This window comes from Monodon monoceros, unplaced genomic scaffold, assembly GCF_005190385.1.
Source record: "Monodon monoceros isolate NGI ecotype Baffin Bay Population unplaced genomic scaffold, NGI_Narwhal_1 Super_Scaffold_2, whole genome shotgun sequence".
Lineage (NCBI taxonomy): Eukaryota > Metazoa > Chordata > Mammalia > Artiodactyla > Monodontidae > Monodon > Monodon monoceros.
This window is the reverse complement of record NW_021703776.1, coordinates 97,336,265-97,357,390: the sequence shown is the minus strand read 5'-3', so window position 1 is coordinate 97,357,390 and position 21,126 is coordinate 97,336,265. Positions and strand designations below refer to the sequence as shown.

Genomic DNA, 21,126 nt, shown 5'->3' with positions numbered 1-21,126 from the left:
CTATATAATGATGGACATTTGGGGGATCTTATAAAAGGTATTTCCACCCTTAGTAATTCTAGAAGGTCTAGAGAACTCCAAGGAGAAGCCAGCCTCTAATCCGTGCCTTGAATATCCCATACTTCTTTACCAAAGGTAAACTATGTGACAGAAAAGAGCTATATGACAAAACAAGACTAGACCTCACCCTCTGTCACAGAGTTTTTGTATCATGGAAAGACTTGGAAAACTTGAAAACATCCGTGAAGGTTTTTTGTAATTATAAATAAGTGCAATTCTATTCTGCAGGTGCTAAGTAGAAATGTCTGCTCTTTCTAAGTAGAAATGTCTGCTCTTACTTCGTTTGTCTTCTTACAACCCAGGCCTGGGTTTACAAAATATGGGGATAGAAAACAAGGGCAGGGTGAATTTTATAGTAATTTTATAGGAGCTTATAGAATTATTCAGATATGGAATTGTCAGTTTTCCTTTTTTGCCATGAGTTATTTCTAAAACACAATCCAACTCTGTGTAAGTCAGAAAACAGTTTGATTCAATTAATTTGCTGTGGAAAGTGAAAATCCCTTATAAATAATTCCAATCCATAATTCATGAAAAGAGTGGGTTTCTATTTATTTCTTTTTTATTTCTAAGGCTAGAATATTCTCAGTCTTCCTTTCTATCAGATCTAGTTCACATTAGATCTGTAATGAGCTTTCTTGGGAAGAAGATAATTACAACAACGACTAGACACTGAAATAAATGATTCATGACTGGCTACCTCCTAGCATCATAACAACCTCCACAAGTTACCGTCCCATTTTACAGATTAGGAAGTTGAGATTTAAACAGATTAAGCAATTTACACGAGAACTTGGATTTCAACAGGAGAATGAGAATTCCAAAGTGCGTGCACTTCCGGCCGTATCACAGTCCACCATTTAATAAAAAGAATCCCATAGGATCTCAGCAGAAAGACAGTTACCCGAGATTCCAGTTCTCAAAGACCACGTTGCATAATTATAACTACAAAAGGAGAAAAAGATTCCATCAGATATTTCTGGAAAATAGCTTCCGGATCTTCCTCAGACCAGACCTAGCGTCATAGGCACTTGGGTTAAAGAGCACAGACTAGGAAGACTCTCTGATGTGGCGAGAGGCACCGAGGAGTTTTCACGGAGCAACAGGTGGGCACAGACTTGCTTCCCCTTCCTGGTCCTGTCTGTTCCTTTGCTGATTCCATCTGGGTCTGAACAGCCAGGACAGCCTGGTGTGTGCAAATGTTCATCAAACCTGGAAGTCTGTGGACATAAATCCCTGAAGCTGCACCTATGCCCCAAGGATAAAAGGGCCCGGTACCATGAGAATTGCCCTTCTCAGCTCCAGTGACCCGCTGCCTTCCACGGACAGGGCAGTACTGGCTCTTGCTCAGATTCTGTTAGTTTCTGTGCCCTTGGAGAGATCAACCAGAACTCCAACCTTTATAGGGTGGGTGGATGTGTGGCCTCTTCTGCAAAGCTGCAGACTCAAAGTTCCATAGCACCACACAAGGTTGCTCCTTGAACTCCCACAGGTGTTAGTTCTGATTATTCCTATTTTCCTCTGTGTTGTTACCCTCACTCTCTTATTCCTTATTCTTGATATTTACCAATCCTCTGTCTACTCTTAACCCTGTCTCCTTGGAAAATAAACACATTCTTTACACCAGTCAGACTGGCCATCATTAAAAAGTCTACAAATAATAAATGCTGGAGAGGGTGTGGAGAAAAGGGAACCCTCCTACATTACTGGTGGAATGGAAGTTGGCAGAGCCACCAGGTAGAACAGTATTGAGATTCCCTAAAAACCTTAAAATAGAGTTACTATATGATCCTGCAATCCCATTCTTGGGCATATAACTCTAATTCAAAAAGTTACACGCATCCCAATGTTCACAGCAGCACTATTTACAATAGGCAAGACACGGAAGCAACCTAAATGTCCATGGACAGATGAATGGATAAGGAAAATGTGGTACATGCATACCATGGGATACTACTCAGCCATAAAAAGAATGGAATAATGCCATTTGCAGCAACATGGATGGACTTTCAGATTATCATACTAAGTGAAGTAAGTCAGAGAAAGACAAACATCATATGATGTCACTGATACGTGGAATCTACAAAAATTACACATGTGAACTTATTTACAAAACAGAAATAGACTCACAAACATAGAAAACAAATTTAGGGTTACCAAAGGGGAAAGGCGGGGGCAGGGATAAATTAGGAGTCTGGATTAATATATACATACTACCATATATAAACTAGGTAAACAACAAGAACCTACTGTAGAGCACAGGGAACCATACTGAATAGTTTGTAATAACCTATAATGGAAAAGAATCTGAAAAGTTATATATATGAGCTGAATCACTTTGCTGTACACTTGAAATGAATACAACATTGTAAATTAGCTACCCTTCAATAAGAAAAAAAATACACATTCTTCTCCCATGTTATCAGGGCAATTTATTCTCCCTCATCCTCCCTGAACAGCCCTGTGGGAAGCTCTGTCTGTGTCTGCTTCCCGGTGAGCAATCTGAGCACAGGAACCTAGATCTTTCTCAAGTTGTGCATCTACCATCTAGCGCTGTTTTCGGAACAAAGGAAGCCATTGATATTTGAAGCCAACGAAATTACATAATCACGGTTAAGATCAGCTCGAAGTGACAAGAGTAGCTAGTGATGAGCTGACAAAGAATTTATACTCACATTTCAGTTCGAGTTTGATAAAATCTGTGTTCCCCAGATTTTCAAGAAACACTCCCCGGGGGATTAGTGTTTTGAAGTAGAAAGAGATGTCCGCACTGGTTTCCCCTTGGAAAGTAGAGAAGTGCAGGTAGGATGATGGGTTTGGGAAAGAGGCAGCATTCCAGTAATTCCCTGTGGAAAGAGCAAAGAAAGAAAACAGGGTAATTTACACTTGATCATGGCAGTGATATAAAAGATACCCATTTTCTGAGTTTTAATACATTTCCACTGACAGTAGCCCTTGTTTCTTCTCTGCCTGCTGAGCAACATTGCACAAAATCCCCACAAACACATCTTGACTTTCCAAAAGTTATATGTGGGTATGTATATAAGATATTTGATTCAGGACCGATAAACCCTGCTAGGAGCAGTGCTGGAGGGGCTCTCAGGAGTGTATGTCAAGTGCAGAAGCCCTGCGGCACGAGGAGCTGAGGAAGCAGGCGGGGTGACCGGACAGCCACCTCCCACCTCTCCTGTTCCAAACCCCCGAGGCGAGCTGCTGTAAAGGGAGAGTCTCCTCCCCAGCCCCTTTCTCTTCCTCCCTGGGGACTCCAGGGGAAACTCTGATCTGTGGATGTTTTGGGGGGTGGGAGTGCTGAGCTGAGCCCACCTGAGCGCTCACAATCAGCCTCTACCCTTGAACTCATGGGGTAGACACAGTTGTACCCGCCCCCCTCCCTACTCACTGCCTGGTAGTAGCCAGTGGCCCCAGGAGAAAGGCAGTTCACAGGATAAAATAAAAGCACCAAACTGGATGACTCACATTCCATCAGAACAGATGGACCAAGAATTTAATATGACACCGAGAGCTTACTCCAGACTTTATCTCCAGGGGAGAAATTCCTTTAGAATGTGCACATTTCTGAGTACATTTGCCAGCACAGCTAGGGACCAAAATACATGGATATGCTTTAAAACAGTCATTAAAGCCTTTACCTTTAATACTAAGCCCATGTTAAGGTCACCAGGTGAGGCCCAAAATGGAGTCACTCTTGCTAAGCCCCAGGTCAGCAAAGCAAAACTTAACTGAGTTTCTGTGCTCAGCTCACCCAGAGAAGGCAGGCCCAGGCCACCCAGTCAGCTCTTGCCTGCTCAGCTCAGGGTACCTGACGCTCCAAGCCTTCCCTCTGCTCATGTAACGGGAGCAGCCCTGCTTCAACCACCAGCACACGTCCAGTGTAACTTCCTTGTCCCTGCTCCCTTTGGTCTGTAAACATCTCTCCTTGTACAGCTCTTCGGAGCTCCCTTCTCTCTGCTAGACTGGAGGCTGCCTGATTCATGAGCTGCTGAACAAAAGCCTACCAGATCAGTAAACGGCCTGTGGAAAATTTTCTTTTAACATCTAAAATACATGTTTATTTAAAAGTTGATGTTGCCATATCTTTCCTTCAAAGAACACAATGAATCAGCTACATTTACTCTGTTAGTTTCTATCCACAATATTTTTTCCTTCCTTTTATGCAAATAATGCACATAGGCAATAAGTTCAACTGCTACTCTTAAACAGAGTTAACTTCGCGTTGGTACTGCTATGCTTATGCCGTAAGTTCAAATTAAATATATAGTGTTGCTATATTATGAGATATTAAAGGATCCTCATTTAATTAATTCCATAACATCTTAAGGAAAAACCCAAATGAACTTTTTGGCCAACCCAATATCAGCAGTCAGTCGGTGCAAAATATGTTTGTAAACGTCTCCATTAAGGTAAAACCAGTGGTGGTGGAGCCCACTGTTGAAGGTGTCCCGAAAGTCTTCGTGCAGTTTCAAGCTCTTTTTTAAAAAACTGTAATATCATAGCTTTCAGTAGGAGAAAAATAGACTGGTTTCCTCTTGGGAAGAAGGATGTGATATGATATTGGTTAGAAAAATACCTGAAAAGAAAGAATCTCAACCATGGTTTAAGTTTCTATCACCTAAGCTCTGAGCACTCTTCCCAGCTCAAGATCTGGCTTCAAGTCTGGTGAGAGGAGTTCAGTCACCTCTCCCAGCTGGCTGAAAATGAAGGTCTCTCAAGATAAAAGCTAAAGGTGCTACCCTGTCACCAATCAGAGTTCTAGGAGGGAATGAAGAGTCCCCAGGGCTGGCAGGATTCAGCTTGTCTAATGGGTGAGAGAGCCTTTTAGCAACCTAGAAGCCGGCAAGGATCAGTCCCCAGCCACGTTTCAACCTGAAGGCAAAGCAATTCTGTCTCTTTAGGCGGTATCCCCAGGACACAGATGTAATTAACATTTTAAAGTTTCAATCCAATCAAATGCATTCTTACTTTCTGAGGTGGTGATGTATTAACAGAAGGGCAGTTGTCTAAAATGATTCTAGAAAAAAGGAAAGCTAAACGTAAAATATGTCAGTATTTATTTGAGGTCTGGCACTGGTTATTCAGACAGAAATATCCCCAGAGAGGAGAAGGACAGTTCACTCCGTTATTCTCATTTGCTGAAATATCCCTACAGACCACAATTCCATTAGCTCTCGTTCTATGCTCACTAAGCAACTTTGAATTAATTTGGTCTCTGGAATGAATATATTCACAGGGAAATTACGCCTTGTACAAACGGTGGTTACCAGTCATCATTCCGGAAATGTCTGGATGACCACATATGACATCTTTGGAGTCGTCGCTTGTGGGTTGTCCCCAATCTCTGGATGAACTGACTAAGTCCAGATTCTTGACCAGCAACAGTGAGGACTCTACCCTGGACCTGACTGATGGCGGCAGCTGAGGTACCTACTCTGGGGAGAGTCAATGGGGCACAAGAGGAGGAGACCAGGAATTCTATTTAGATTTTTTAAAACCTCACCCTTTAAAATATTCACTTTAGTCATACTTGATAATGTACATAATATATGAGTACAGTGGAGCATGGACAGAATTCGTAAGTAAGCTTGTTGGGATGTGAACTTAAAGGCTTTAATGAGCGGGCGGCAGAATAAGGAAGTTTGGGTGCCGCTGTTCCAGACCCTGATGATCTTCTGTGAGGCCTGTTATGATGAGCCTGTTGCCCAATCTCCAGGGTTTCTGGTTATAACGAAGTAACATGAGTGCTTTTTCTAGTGCTCATTGCACTTACTGATGCAAGGAGCTTATAGCATCATTACTGTTTTTTTTTTTTTTTTTGCGGTACGCAGGCCTCTCACCGTTGTGGCCTCTCCCGTTGCGGAGCACAGGCTCCAGACGCGCAGGCTCAGCGGCCATGGCTCACGGGCCCAGCCGCTCCGCGGCATGTGGGATCTTCCCGGACCGGGGCATGAACCCGTGTCCCCTGCATAGGCAGGGGGACTCTCAACCACTGCGCCACCAGGGAAGCCCTACTGTTTGTTTATATTGCTCCCAGCTGACCGTAAGCTCCTTGAAAGCTGGGAGAAAACCATTTCATCTCTGCAACCTTTAGCTCCAGAACATATTAAGTACTCAATAAATAATTATTAAATCAATGGATAAATGAAACAGTTGGATAAGTTATATCCAATTCCACTCCATATGCAAAGTCTTCATGGGACAAAATCTACTTTATAGTAACCTGAGTATTAAAGATATTAAATAAATATAAATAAAAGCTAATGCTGCTTTAGCACCTACTGTAACTGGACAACAGCTCCTGCTAGCACCTCATAATTTTCTTTATCCATGACTTAATTCCTATTATTCCCTATAGACCTTATTGAACGATGCCACGCATTTGCAAGACTGATGGGCTTATAACCTTTAAGTTGTTGAAATGGCTGCAATTTGTACTGGCTCTCAAGGTCAGCACTGCAAGGGTCAAGTGACATTAGACGAGCACATTAAGTTGGGAACGAGAGTCGCTGGATGGCAAGCATGGTGCCACAGCAGGTGGCAGGACGGCCAGCGTGTACAGGCAGAGCGGGCAAGGATGGAAACTGAGAGGGAAAGTGCGAAGCAGAACAGAAGTAAACATCTGAGATGGGAGGGGCCCGTCCACAGTAACAGAACGACAAGGCAGGTGGAAAAGGGTGAGGGACCCAGCCCAGGGCAGAGGCAATTGTCAGCAGAGGCTGAGCAAAACAGTTGCAGTGAGGTTGATGGTTCCACCAGCTTGAAAACCAGTTGGTCATGTGAGAAGCTTTTAAAGTACCTTCTGGGCAAGGCCCGGACTCATCTCGGGTGGGCAGAGGAATCAGGGAGGTACCTTCAGCTGGTGCAGGAGAGTAGGGCTGGGCAGCAAACCCGGCCTTGCTGACACCCACCATCACTTCAAACCTCTGTCATTCGTAGAAAATGCAGCATCGTGCATTCATCCAAATTCTTTAACAGGCAATTACTTTAATCTCACCAGTGATAATTCAGCATGGGATTCTGACTTCAAAATTTCTAAGGATTTTTTTTGATGGGCAGCAATTAATTTTAAGCCTAATTTTAATTTCTAACAACGTATTACATGTACATGGTTTTAAAAGTCAAGTGGTGCTAGAAGGGATATAGAAAAATGCTGTTCCCTGCTCCACCCTCCCCCTAGCAAACCCAATTTCTTAGTGACAATTCTTTTTGTATCCCTGTATTTCTAAAATCTACCTGTGTAGATATTTATTAATATATGCATTTTAATTAGTCTCTACTTTCCTGGATGCCAGATGAGAACCGAGCATTTTTACAAGCCCACCTCCCTATTTCCTTTCTCCATATTCTCCCCAAATAGCAAAATCACAGATTTGGGGGTATGCTGAAATTCAATATTTATATTTTTAGGACTATTTAAGTATTATTCACTAATGAGCCAAGTAGTGAAATCTAATTATATTTTCTTTTTGTGTATAATGTTTTGTTTCTCTAGAATCGAGTTACCTATTTTTTCATTTACCTAGTTTTCCTTCTATCTGTCATGAATTCTTTACAAATTCTCCAACACACCTGAAAAGCTCTTCTCAAACATTTCTGACATTCGATACGTCAGGCAACCCAGCAGTCACATTTTTGTGACATCCTGTGACAGGATGGGGCGTCCTGTGACAGCCCTTCGTTCTTCTGCCCCTGTCCACGCTGGCTCTTCTTATGGCCTGGGACCGCCTTCTTGCCCTTATTGCAGGGGCTTCCTTCTGTGCCTCTTCAGTGTTAAATCTCCCAATTCCTGGGTCTCTCTGACTTTGGGCGACCCGTCTTTCTGGATCTACACCCTCATTTTCATGGAGCACATTCTCAAGTAGCTTCTTGAGAAAAGGGATGTGTGAAGTCAACTTCCTAAATCCCTGCTCTTCTGGAGAGTCATTATCCTGCTTTCACATGTAATTGAGACACTCCAGAAAATTATTTCCCCAGGGAATTTTAAAGGCATTTCTCCACTATCTTCAAGCTCTCAGTGTCGCTGTTGAGAAAGTTAATGCCTTCTGATCACTACATCGTTCACATAACTGATGGGGTTCAGGACGTGCTACCCCAAAATATGGCACCTTGGGAGACTGAGTATTTCCAGCTGAAGTGATGTGGGGAATGCCAGGTGCAGAAGGACTTTCTGGGCTCCCTCTGAAGCAGGACAGGAAACTCTCATGTGAAGTGCCCTCCTTCCCCAGAGGAAAGGAGCATCCTCATCTCCAAAGAGAAGGGGGCAGAGAGGCATCCGAGGAACAGGCCTTGCGAGGTCGCCTCCGCTCGGCTCACACGCTGTCCTGTCTCGACTTTCCGTGACTTTCTACCCTTCATCTAATGGCGCAGCACCACACTGCGGTTTAACCATTTCTTTGGGTCTTCATTTCCTCATGAAGGTTCCTGTACCATGTAAAACTTGAATACATTTGTATGCTTTTTTCCTGTTAATTAAACCCAGCCAGGACCCCTAGAGGATCGAGGAAAAATTTCTTCTCCTGCATTACTCGTAGTTTTTCCACTCTGGAAGCTTTGAGAATCTTTTCCTTTAACTCCCTTAATTGAAAGTGGATTTTGATAGTTTCTCCTGATCCCCTTTCTCAAGCACCTGTTAGTTTTATATTTATCTGTCTTTCTCTTGCCCCTTTGCATTCCTAATTTTGATCTTTTTTCTTTGTGTTCCACTTCCTGGGACATTCCTCCAGCTTTATTTCTAACACTGCTACTGTCTTTTTATTCCGGCAATCATATTTCAAATTTCCAAGTATTATTTCTTGTTCTCTGACAGTCCTCATTTTTAAAGCAGGCTGTTGTGGGTTTTGTTCAGTTTTGGATGCAGTATCTTACCTGTCTGAGAATGTTCATTTAATTATTGAAACTGTCCTTCTGTCTTCTGCATTGTCTCCCTCTCTTCAGAGGACCCCTTTCCTGCCCCATTGTTAGTTCAGGCTCCCTCCTCACGTTACCTTCAGTGGTTGGTGAGTCTTCCTAGGCACTCACACTGAACAGTGAAGTTCTAGAAAGCTGCCGGGCTGCTCCGTGAGTGTGCATGTCTGGGAGTGGTGGTGAGTTGCTGACCAGTGGGCTTCACCACAACGAGGAGAGCTCCCTCTCCTGTTGAAGGGCCCCCAAGTGTCAGTATCTGTGGCCTTTTATTTTTTGGTCACAGATCATTCAATTTCTTGAGAGAAGGACCCTCCAGTTTCATGAGGTGTATGCATGTGGTGGTCAGTGTTCCGGGATGCTTACATAGATTTCCATGTTTTTGTTCTATTTTAATGAAGGAGTTTCCCCCCCCCGCACCTTCTTTGTTGCCTCCTGTCTGGAGTGTAAACCTCTCACCTCCCACGTGGGTAGAATAGGACAGTCACCAGGGTGTGGGAGGAGGTGAAGTTGGTTCTAATCGATGTTTACACAGACTTTTAACCAATCCTGTTCTGAGCCTCCCCCGCCCCCAGCCTTTGATGACTCCAATTCCTGAACCTTGTGGAATTCCTCAGCTTTCATCTGCCCATCAGCAGTCTGGACTTACCGACATTCTTGTACCGTCAGCAAGGAAGTGAGTGAACATGTGATACGCTGAGGTTCCCTCTGGGTGGTGGCGATGATGCGGTGTGGGGCACATAGGGAACACAGCAGGTGAACTCAGGGGGTGGCACTGGCCTGTCTGTTACTTGGTGAAGCTTCCACGTGCCGGTCCACGTGCAGGCTCCAGAATCAGACAATCCGGCTCTATCACCCTTGCCCACTGGGCAACTCTGGACAGATTTCTTATCTTCTTAAATCTCAGTGTACTCATTGGTACAACGGAATAACATTGGAATCTCTTTTCAAGATGGTTGGGAATAACAGCACATCATTCATGAAATGTGCTTAGCAGGGCGCTGAGCACAAAATAACTGTTCAACACATGGTATTAACCACCACAAAACGGGGGGCTTCGGTGTCACATTCAGTCACTGTCCAGGGCTTGGCCAAGGAGCGGGGAGGCTGGGAGAGGAGCTCCCTTCTTTCGACGTGTGACCCGACGCCCTGAGCTCCTCCTGAACCCACTTCTCCGCAGGGGAGGCAGCAAACAGCCCAGGCAGACCCAGCACTCACCCACAACCCCGGCCCCTCCGGCCGCAGGCGCGTCCCTGACCCGCACCCAGCTGCCTTGTGTCCTGTTCTCCTCTTTCCTCGCTCCTCTGCTCCCTTTTCACTGGCTTTCAAAGCTGTGTGCTCCCACTTTCTTTGTCTCCTTACTGACTTTTAAAAAATGTCCATTCAGGACACACAAATGAGAATTCTCCTTGAGCCCCGGCACTGTGATAGAGGGTTTTGTAGAGAAGCCATTACATAACAATCTGATGAAAGGAGTGACTGAGCAGCTAAGAAACTAGAGTTATCCAAACACTATAAACAGGTTCATCTGAATGAAGGTGACCAGAGACACACGATGGGCAGAGACGGGGAGGAGAAGCTGCGGCTGCTCCTCGATGTGTCCGCCCCTGCTGTCCTTCCTTCCTCCTCAGAGGGGACACAGGTAATTAGGAAAAGGTGACACAGCACTGGCTGGAAGAGCTGGCACTAGCCTGATGTGGAGAAGACTGCGCGTGGCTCTCCCGGGTGTGGTTTGGTGGGGTGTGTGGCCTGGATGCCAGTGGATGTTTCCATCCTCTCCCAGACGCAGCAATTTCTCCAGTCACCAAATGGCCCAGCACTGGAACAGCACCGAGAAGCGTATCTATAGCTTCTGGTTAAAGTGGCAAAAGCACTTTCCAATATAAGTACCAGCTCTGAGGAGACTAATTACTCTGAACATTTTTAGTGACCCAAAGGTTAGAAAATTGGAGTATTCTGTGAGTTATATAATGAGGCTTCTATTGTTTACTATGGCTGGGTGCTATTTACAACAATAAACCAGATGGCTTCATTTGCATGCAGATTTGAGTCTATTTGTAGAGGTGGCCTTATGGGTAGAAAAAAATTACTTCCTTAATTAAACCATTTTGTGCATTCAGGAGAGGTAAACGTAGCTTCGTTCTGCTCTCAGCCTCATCTTATAGGGCGAGCTCAACTCAGAACCAAGGGCTGCAAGTTAAGACCTGCCCTGGACTCAGCCATTCCCTCTGCAGTGTTTCATCCTCTCCAGCATGCAGTTTCCATGGCTACAACCGAAAGGGGTGATATTATAACCTTGTGAGAGGAGTCAACAGTATAAAGTTTTCACTCTGTGTCTGTGACTTGGTTCCTCTGGGCAAGAATGGGGATGGGGTCCCACACAGAAAAAGAATATGACACTAACAATGAAATATCACAAAGAGAAATTAAGGAAAAGATCCCATTTACCATCATATCAAAAAGAATAAAATACCTAGGAGTAAACCTACCTAAGGAGGCAAAAGGCCTGTACTCTGAAAACTATAGGACGCTGATGAAAGAAACTGAAGACCACACAGACAGATGGAAAGATATACTTTCCATGTGTTCTTGGATTGGAAGAATCAATACTGTTAAAATGACCATACTACCCAGGGCAATCTATAGATTCAGTGCAATCCCTACCAAATTACTAATGGCATTTTTCACAGAGCTGGAACAAAAATTTTTCTAATCTGTATAGAAACACAAAAGACACCAAATAGCCAAAACCATCTTGAGAAAGAAGAATGGAGCTGGAGGAATCATGCTCCCTGACTTCAGACTATACTGCAAAGCTACAGTCATCGAAACAGTGTGATATTGGCACAAAAACAGACACGTAGATCAATGGAACAGAATAAAGAGCCCAGAAATAAATCTGTACACTTATGGTCAATTAATCTATGACAAACAAGGTAAGAATATACAATGGAGAAAATACAGTCTCTTCAACAAGTGGTGCTAGGATAACTGGACAGCTACATGTAAAAGAGTGAAATTAGAACATTCTCTAACACCATGTATAAAAATAAACTCAAAATGGATTAAAGACCTAAATGTAATACTGAATACTATAAAACTCTTAGAGGAAAACATAAGCAGAACACTCTTTGACATACATTGCAGCAATATTAGTTTTGGATCCTTCTCCTAGAGTAATGGAAACAAAAGCAAAAATAAACAAATGGGACCTAATGAAACTTAAAAGCTTTTGCATGGCAAAGGAAACCATAAACAAAATGAAAGACAACCTATGGAATGGGAGAAATATTTGCAAACGGTGAGACTGACAAGGGTTTAATTTCCAAAATATACAAACAGCTTATGTTGCTCAATATAAAAAACAAAAAACAACAAACGACCCAAGCAAAATATGGGCAGGAGACCTAAATAGACATTTCTCCAAAGAAGACATACAGATGGCCAACAGGCACATGAAAAGATGCTCAATGCTGCTAATTATTAGAGAAATGCAAATCAAAACTACAATGAGGTACCACTTCACAGTGGTCAGAATGGCCATCATCAAAAAGTCTACAAATAATAAATTCTGGAGAGGATATGGAGAAAAGGGAACCCTCCTACACTGTTGGTGGGAATGTACATTGGTGCAGCCACTATGGAGAAGAGTATGGAGGTTCCTTAAAAAACTATAAATAGAGTTACCATATGATCCTGCAATCCCCTCTTGGACATATATTTGGAGAGACGAAAATTCTAATTTGAAAAGATACACACCCCCCAATGTTCACTGTAGCACTATTTACAACAGTCAACACATAGAAGCGACCAAAGTGTCCATCCACAGATGAATGGATAAAGAAGATGTGCTATATATACAATTTAGTATTACACAGCCATAAAGAAGAATGAAATAATGAAATTTGCAGTAACATGGACGGACCTAGAGATTATCATACTAAGTGAAGTAAGTCAGGCAAAAAAAAAAGACAAATATAATATGATATTGCTTATACGTGGAATCTAAAATAAAACTTATTTACAAAACAGAAACAGACCCACAGACACAGAAAATAAACTTATGGTTACCAAAGAGGAAAGCCAGGGGGAGGGATAAATTAGGTGTTTGAGGTTAACAGATACACACTACTATATATAAAATAGATAAACAGCAGGGACCTACTGTATAGCACAAGGAACTATACTCAATATTTTGTAATAACCTATAATGGAAAAGAATCTGATATATATATGAGTCACTTTGCTGTATTCCTGAATCACTGTAAATCAACTATACCTCAATTAAAAATAAGTTTAAAAAGAATATGATGGTGAAACCCCAAAGGTCATGATGCTCACTTGGGGAGCTTCCTGCACTGCTGTGAGCTGACCGATAGCTAGACTGGGTATGTGCGTGATAAAACTGAATTGTTCTCAATTAGTCATGAAAACTCACATATCAAATCCATTAATGGTACATTTAAACATAACGGTACAGGGACTTTCCTGGTGGCACAGTGGTTAAGACTCTGTGCTCCGAATGCAAGGGGCCCAGGTTTGATCCCTGGCCAGGGAACTAGATCCCACATGCATGCCACAACTAAGAGTTCACATGCCACAACTAAGGAGCCCGTGAGCCTCAACTAAGGAGCCCGTGAGCTGCAAGTAAAGAGCCCTCCTGCTGCAACGAAAGGAGCCCACGTGCCACAACTAAGGAGCAGGTGAGCCACAACTAGGGAGCCCACCTGCCACAACTAAGACCCAGCACAACCAAATAAATAAATAAATAATTTAAAAAATAAATGTAACGGTACTTAAGAGGTCATTCTATTTCCTTTTTTTTTCTTTTTTCAGTACGCGGGCCTCTCACTGTTGTGGCCTCTCCTGTTGCGGAGCACAGGCTCCGGACGCGCAGGCTCTGCGGCCATGGCTCACAGGTCCAGCCGCTCCGCAGCATATGGGATCTTCCCGGACCCGGGCACGAACCCGCGTCCCCTGTATCAGCAGGCGGACTCTCAATCACTGCGCCACCAGGGAAGCCCTCTACTTCCATTTGAATGCTTGAAACAGCTGTGTGTGCTTGGATGTTTGGAGGTGGGGAGCAGGTCTAAGTTCTCTTGTAAAGCTCTTCAGAGTCTCTACCTTAGATCCCTAAATCTCCTCAAACTTTCCTTACTGGGTCTATGGGTTATTCCTGAATCATCCTAAGTATACTGAGGTTCAAATTAAAAATTAATAACCAGAACTGGAGAGATGAATAACTAAGTATGTGTGTAATGGAAGCATGTGGGCTTCCTGCTCTTGGGTAAACCCCAAAGTTTTCTGTGTGATTGATTCCAAAGAATGAGGGAATAGCAAGACTTAATCTCTCATATTCCTGTGAGTAAGGGATTGCAGGAAGATCTATTGGATTTAGCAAAAAGAAAACTTTGTAGATCAAATTTATATCCACTACATGCAGGTTGGTATGGAAAATATTTAACATGTACTGTATGTAGCACACTGAAATGGCCATGAGAGGGTGACTCTGCAGACTGCCCACCTTTTAAAGCCTTGTGTGTCCCCGGCATGAATCCTCTGCCTTTCTTTCTTTTCCTGAGTGACTTCCTGTGCTTTCATCATTTTAAGTACTAACCTTAGGTCAATGATTCTCAAATTTATGCATACGGGTAGATCTTTAGTGTGAGGTTAACATATGCATTTCTTACTAGACAACTTTACCTTGATTTACAAGTACCTCAAACTCTAAATGACTGAAAGTGAACACGTATTTCTTCCAAATTAACTCAACTTGCAGTATTCTCCACTTTGGAACTGTTCCTACTTCGCCACCTAAGCCAGAAACATGGGAGTCATTGCTGGGTATGCAATCCACCCCCAAGGCCTGGCAATGGCCCCTCTGAAATATCCTGCGGTGTGTTCCTCCTCTCTACGCTTTCCGCTGCCTTGGTTCGACCGTCATCCCTGCCTGAATCCTGCACTAATTTTTGGTTCTGCTTCCAGTGTTGGGATCTCATATCCATTCTTTACAAAGCCAACAGTGAAATCTCTCTAAAGCACAACTGACTGTGTCACTCTCGTGAGCAAAACCCCTAATGGTTCCAAATGCCTCCGGAGTGCACTGCAAGCTCCCTGATGTGGCGTATGAACCCAATTTCTCCAGCCTCTTTTCTCCCTACCCCGTACCTTAGAATGTAAGCTCAGCCACATGCAGCTGCCCAGTTTCCATGGGCCGCAGGGCTGCTATGGACTCATCTTTATTTGCATAGTTTCCTCCTTTTGGATTATCCTTTCTCCATCTGTTCCTCTCCCATCCTCCCAACTCACCCACTGCATCTGGCCTGACTCCTTCTCGTCCTTTAAGGCTCAGTTCAGGTGTCCCCTCCCCAGGTGGGTGCAATGCACTTTCCCTGAGCTCCTGTGACATCTTGAATCTATCACTGTGCCCAACTTAAAGTACTATTATAATTACTTTCCTATGTTCCCCTCCTCTGCTAGGCTGTGAATTTCAGAGAGCAGAGATCATATTTTCTATTTCTTTCTCCCTGTAGTATGCAGCCTGACACACAGAGATGATCAATATGTGTTTCCTGAGTGAAAAAATGTTTTTCTAAAAATAATATGCAGCACTGATAATCCCACTACCAGTTATTACCATTTCTTGATGTGACCATCTGCAAAGCCGACCTTCTACAGTTTCAGAATTGGAGTTATTTAGCTCACAGGGACAGAAGCTTTTCTAGGTTTGGCATTATTTATTTGGACGTCTAGGCACATTCAGTATTTCCCTTCTTGGAGAGCTGAGGTGCACAGAGGTCACTTCTGCCTTTACTAGGTCTCCCTTTGCTGTCCACCTCCTCATATCTTTTTCTCTCTTGGTATAATTTTAATTCATGGTCTAATACCATTAAGCTCCATTTCATGGTCCGCCCTGCTGTCACGAAGGATGGTCCTGGCAGGATGGTAAAGACGGCTGTGCGCGTAGGCACCTTCGGGCACTGTGCAGAGAAGGAGGCTATAACGAGAGTGGCCCTTCCGTATTGATAAACTACAAAACCCCCAGAACCCCACAGCCATAGGAAAACAGATTTTGTATCAAATCCATTAGGTGAGTAAAATGTGGAAAAAAGCTGCCCATTTCAGCAGAATGGTAGATGTGAACATCGTAAACTGCGCTACCCGGCAGACTAATGGATTGCTACGATCTGTACAATTATGCTACACAAATCAGTTTCTTGTTGGTGCTTCTTTTCATTACAGGAAATAAAAAGATTCACATGTCCTATTCATCGATAACTGTCGTTTTCCTATTGAAAACTGCCACGGTCCTCGTGTCTTCAGGAATGGGATCAGTAAAGCAACCACACAACCCACGATGCAAAGTGAAGGACCTGAGCAAAGGAATGTCAGCTTTTGACACCTGTTCTGTAACTATATATAAATAAGCCTGTTTGTAAATTAGAGAAATAGCTCCTTGGTCACAAGATCGTGGTAACGAGGTAAAGCGACAGTGGCATGCAGAAGCATTATGAAACACCAAAGAACCATAAAGAGGCAAAAAATTCCTTTGTGCCTCTATTTAGTAATAGTGATAGAAAACGAACATGCATTTCTATGTATGTACAGCCGGATAATTGGTTTGGATTTATACATAACACGCTGCAGTTTCTTGCCAACGCATAAAACAAAACTATAAGATAAAACCCGGGAAGAAAGGAGCACCGTTGAAAGAAAGCCTGAAAACAAATCCCATTCAGTGGCTAAGTGAAAGTAATTTCTCATATGAATGTGAATAGTGCATCAAAGCTGAAACAAGCATTCAGACACTAAGGATAAAAAGAACACAACTGAGAACACGATTCATTTTGTGACTGTGATTCTTTGTTGTTATTTTCGTAGTGTGAGGCTGGGGTGTGTAGACACTGAGCTTTGGTCTGATCACCGGGGTAACAACTGCAAAGTGGAATTCAAGCTGATTGTAGAGGACACACATTGGTCTGTGATTATGTAAGACTACAGGAGTCTTAGAACTTTGTGTCACATAGTTAGATAATAAAGTGAGTGCAGTGGCATCCAATATGTTGATTTAGAACAGTGTTAATTTCAAAGGAATCTGGGAGTCTGTATGAGGGCAGGATGGGCGGCCTGAGTGGTGACCAGACGCCGAAGTGGCTGGAAGGGTGAATAGCGGGATCCCCAGCAGATGCTGCTGAGTGTGTGGTTATCACACCCCGAGGGCACGTGCCAACTGCACCGAGGGTCCAACTGGGCCGCAGCATAAAAGGTTTTCACCGAATGCAGAGGTACTGCTGCAGTCCTACATGGCAGAACCTCACTCCACATTTATTGAGCAAAATGTGGTACAAAAGTACACTCCCGGATGATGAAATACTAAAGAAGTCATTACAATGAAATTCAGTATGACATGACACTCTACGATCAGACTTACACTTTCTACTTCGAAACGTCCAGTTGTAACGTGGAGGTTTTGGTCTCACTCTTGTTTTTGAGGTTACTGAGAGCAATGGGAAGGCTGTCTGCCCAGAATCGAGCTGCTTGGGAATCTCAATATTTTAAAAAGTGAATTTAGATTATAACACAAAGCAGAGGTTAAAGTTTTAACTGCCACTGCCTGTAGGTTAAGCTAATTTGAAACTGAGTAGATGGTGCCATAATCTGGGGTTTGAAAGCAATTATTTCCAACAGCCTGGCAGCCACCCAGAGCACAGCAACTTTGAAACATGCTGCATTCTGACCTTTTCTCCGTCTTGGGCTCCGGAGAAAAAACGGAGGTTTTAAAAATCAGATTGGAAGGTGCACAAACAGAACACTGAATGGATTCTGATGGAACCAATCTCACATTTCACCTTTCCAAACTTTATGGGAAGTTTATGGGGATTTATTATTTCAAGAACAGGACATTTACCTACAGATGCAGGGGAATAAAGTTCAAGTACATTTAGTATTGGAGAATGGTTGCTTTATTGCTGATTTCAATCCACTTGACTTTCTCCTTAATCTTCCACCCTCCACCTCGGCTTGAACACATATACACGCGCGCACACACACACACACCTTTTTAGTTTGGTGCTTCACCGGTTTGTAAAATTTTAAGGAGCTTGTAATAGTAAAAAAAAATGCAAGAAACCAAAATGTGTAAATCTATTATGGTATATTCAAAAATATAATACAGTGTGGTATAAACAGTAAAATAGAACTAAGCGAAGGGTCAATTGTATATTGTGAAGTGGCATGCAATCTGCAGAATAAAATGCATATGATAGCTCCATTTTGTTAAAGAGTAGATTGTGAGTTGTATGTGTGCCTGATACACACACATGTATACATGTATGTACATACGTATATAGACTATAAACACCCTTATGCACGTGTGTGTGTGTATTCATTTAAGCACAGAGTAAAAGACAAAAGTCTAGAAGGATTCTCATCAAACTTTAATTAGTTACCTTTGTGGACGGGATGGAAGATTTGTATTGGGAAGGACCCAGGTTGTGTGTGTGTGTGTGTGTTTACGAGAGAGTAGAAAGAAGAAAAGAGAAAGGTAAGTGGAAGAGGAAAAGCAAGGCTGCAAGCAAGGGAGTTTTGGGGAAGAACTTAGGACGGGGTTGAGCGTGAGTGGAGTGTGATGGAGGAACAAAGCACACAGAGCAGGTGGAAGAATGTAGAATGTTCTGTGCTAGGAACTAAATGACCTTGGATGTTCCTTGTGTGATACAAACAAAGGTCAGATGATTTTCCATTACTTTTGGTTACTGGACTGTATTTTTGAAAAGAATTCCATAATGGGACTGTGCAGTGGGAGCAGAGGAGGCCTCGGCTTTTGCATTTGGATTATAGGTCCCTGGGCCTCACCCTAAAGCCACACTGGAGCTGCAGTGGGAAAAGGGGACATTCTTCCCTATCCTGGGAAAGAATAAGGTCCTGAGGCTGCACCATTCACATGGAAGGCCTGGATGCCATGGAGGCATTCCTAAACTCTAACTGCCCATGTCTGTCTAATTAACCAACTAACTAACAGTGATGCTGTAAAACTTGGGCCTCTCCCGTTGCGGAGCACAGGCTCCGGACGCGCAGGCTCAGCGGCCATGGCTCACGGGCCCAGCCGCTCCGTGGCATGTGGGATCCTCCCGGACCGGGGCACGAACCCGTGTCCCCTGCATCGGCAGGCGGACTCTCAACCACTGCGCCACCAGGGAAGCCCTGTAAAACTTTTTTTTACGGTGAATTCTCTCTGGCCACAGGCAAACTTTTCTTCACTAATACTTATTCTGTTAAGATTCTGGACTTCACAGAGTTATTAATACTTAACTTTATAGAGTTATTAATAATCGTTAGTAGTAGCTAAAATCTATCAAACCATGTTCCAAGCAATGTTTCAGTACAGGCATTATCTCAGTCTTCACAACATCACTTGAAGTGCTAGCATTAGCTCCATTTTTCCTATGAGGAAACTGAGGCACAGAAATTTTAACGTGAACACTCAGAGTTTCATTATAAACCCACGTCTAATTTTAAATGGAGTATAATCTATAAAATAATGAATCACTACATTGTACACCTGGAACTAATAATACTATAAATCTACTTCAATTAAAAAAACAAAATTCAGGTCTCATGGTTTCAATACCAATGCTCTTTCCACAAAAAATGCTGTCCCTCTTTTCTATAAAGCACTTCCCTCTCACTCCCCTACAGCCCTCAGCTTTTCTTATAAGTAGAGATTAACCCTCAAAACGTTTCTATGGGATTTTGTACTGGCTTCCTTGCATCTGAAGGGAGCCTGAAGATGCTACTGTATTCCCATCTTCAAATTTCAGCTGAAGGAGATTCAGAGGAGATTCTTCTGTAAGGTTCAGGTAGTCTGGGGAGAAGACAGCCATGTTCTGCCTCACATCTCTATTGAGAACCTGCTGTTTGTCACGCACAGCTCTAGACTTCATGAGAGATCAACATCCAGGGACCTCTTAATTGTGTCTCTCTCCAACATCATCCTGTTTTACTCTCTCCTTTGCTCACTAGGCTCCGGCCACACCGGTCTTCTTTCTCTTCTTCAAGATACCAAGCTTTTCCCAATCTCTGACCTATCTCTTCTCCCTGGAATGCTTCCTGATATTCTCACTGCTCAGCAGTCAGTCACCTCCTCAGAGCCAATGTCATCTTTTCAAAGAAATGGAAAATCCACACTCAAGGCATCCTTAGTCATTCCCAATGGATTTCATTTCCATAGCATGTATCACTATCTAATACATCTATTTATACATTAAGTTTACTTATTTATTGACTGTCTTTCCTCAACTAGGATATAAAGTCCGTGAATGCAAGTGCTTTGCCTGCTTTGTTATTTGTTGTGTTTCTGGCACTTAGACCTTGCTTGGCACATAGAAGGTGCTCAATAAACACTGTAGAATGAATGAGACATACAGCCTTGGGCCCACCAGTTTGGGAACTGTGGGTCACGTAGTCTAACAGCCAAGGAAGGCTTCAAAAGATCAACGTCTACCCGGAGATGGAGTTGCTATTTGCCTAAATCAAGCCTTGTTGTTATATTAGAGATGTGATGAGCTCAGTAATATTTATTGAAGTTATTTAGAAAGAGTAGCTTAAAAATAATTTCATATGACAAAATGCTAAAGGTATTTTAATTTATTCTTTATATACCTTGTCAAAGTATTTATGTTTTTTTTCAAGTGACTTTGAGCTGAGTTTACATAATCTCTGGTTGCATGTGACACACTGAGAGAAGATTCCTAGCACTGAGGTGGAATGGTCATGTGAGAGAGGCCAGCTGTTCTAAATTGGCTGCGATGGTTCAGCTTCCTAATGTTCTACACTCATGAAGGAGTTGTCTGAAAATTCTCCATGTCAGCTGAACACTGCATTAGATCACGTGCGAAGGGTCCAATTTTCCCATATGAAGTGAAGTTTGTGCTGTAATCCTTCACAAAGACACTTATCATGCTTAAAAATTGAGCTTTAGTTTGCACCCTGTACCCATTTCCTGGAGCATGGATTTGGCTGGGAGACGGCATTCTCCAGCTCTGATATCTCCAAGTAGCTTTATATTAAAGGAAAGTCGGGTGCTGGGCCAGACTCATCCAATGCTTCTGCCCAGGCTCAGAGGCTCTCCTCTTCCCTCAGGGTGGCTAA

The 21,126-nt window shown here is 43.1% G+C and overlaps 1 protein-coding gene across 1 annotated transcript in view; it reads right to left on the bottom strand.

Annotated features, from left to right (window-relative positions):
* Positions 1 to 21,126, bottom strand: part of CNTNAP2 (contactin associated protein like 2) — a 2,079,227-nt gene that overhangs the window by 263,994 nt on the left and 1,794,107 nt on the right. Inside the window, exon 17 of the mRNA XM_029233017.1 lies at positions 2,736 to 2,906. Within this exon, the coding sequence (XP_029088850.1) occupies positions 2,736 to 2,906 (171 nt within the window). The remainder of the gene's footprint in view (positions 1 to 2,735; positions 2,907 to 21,126) is intronic.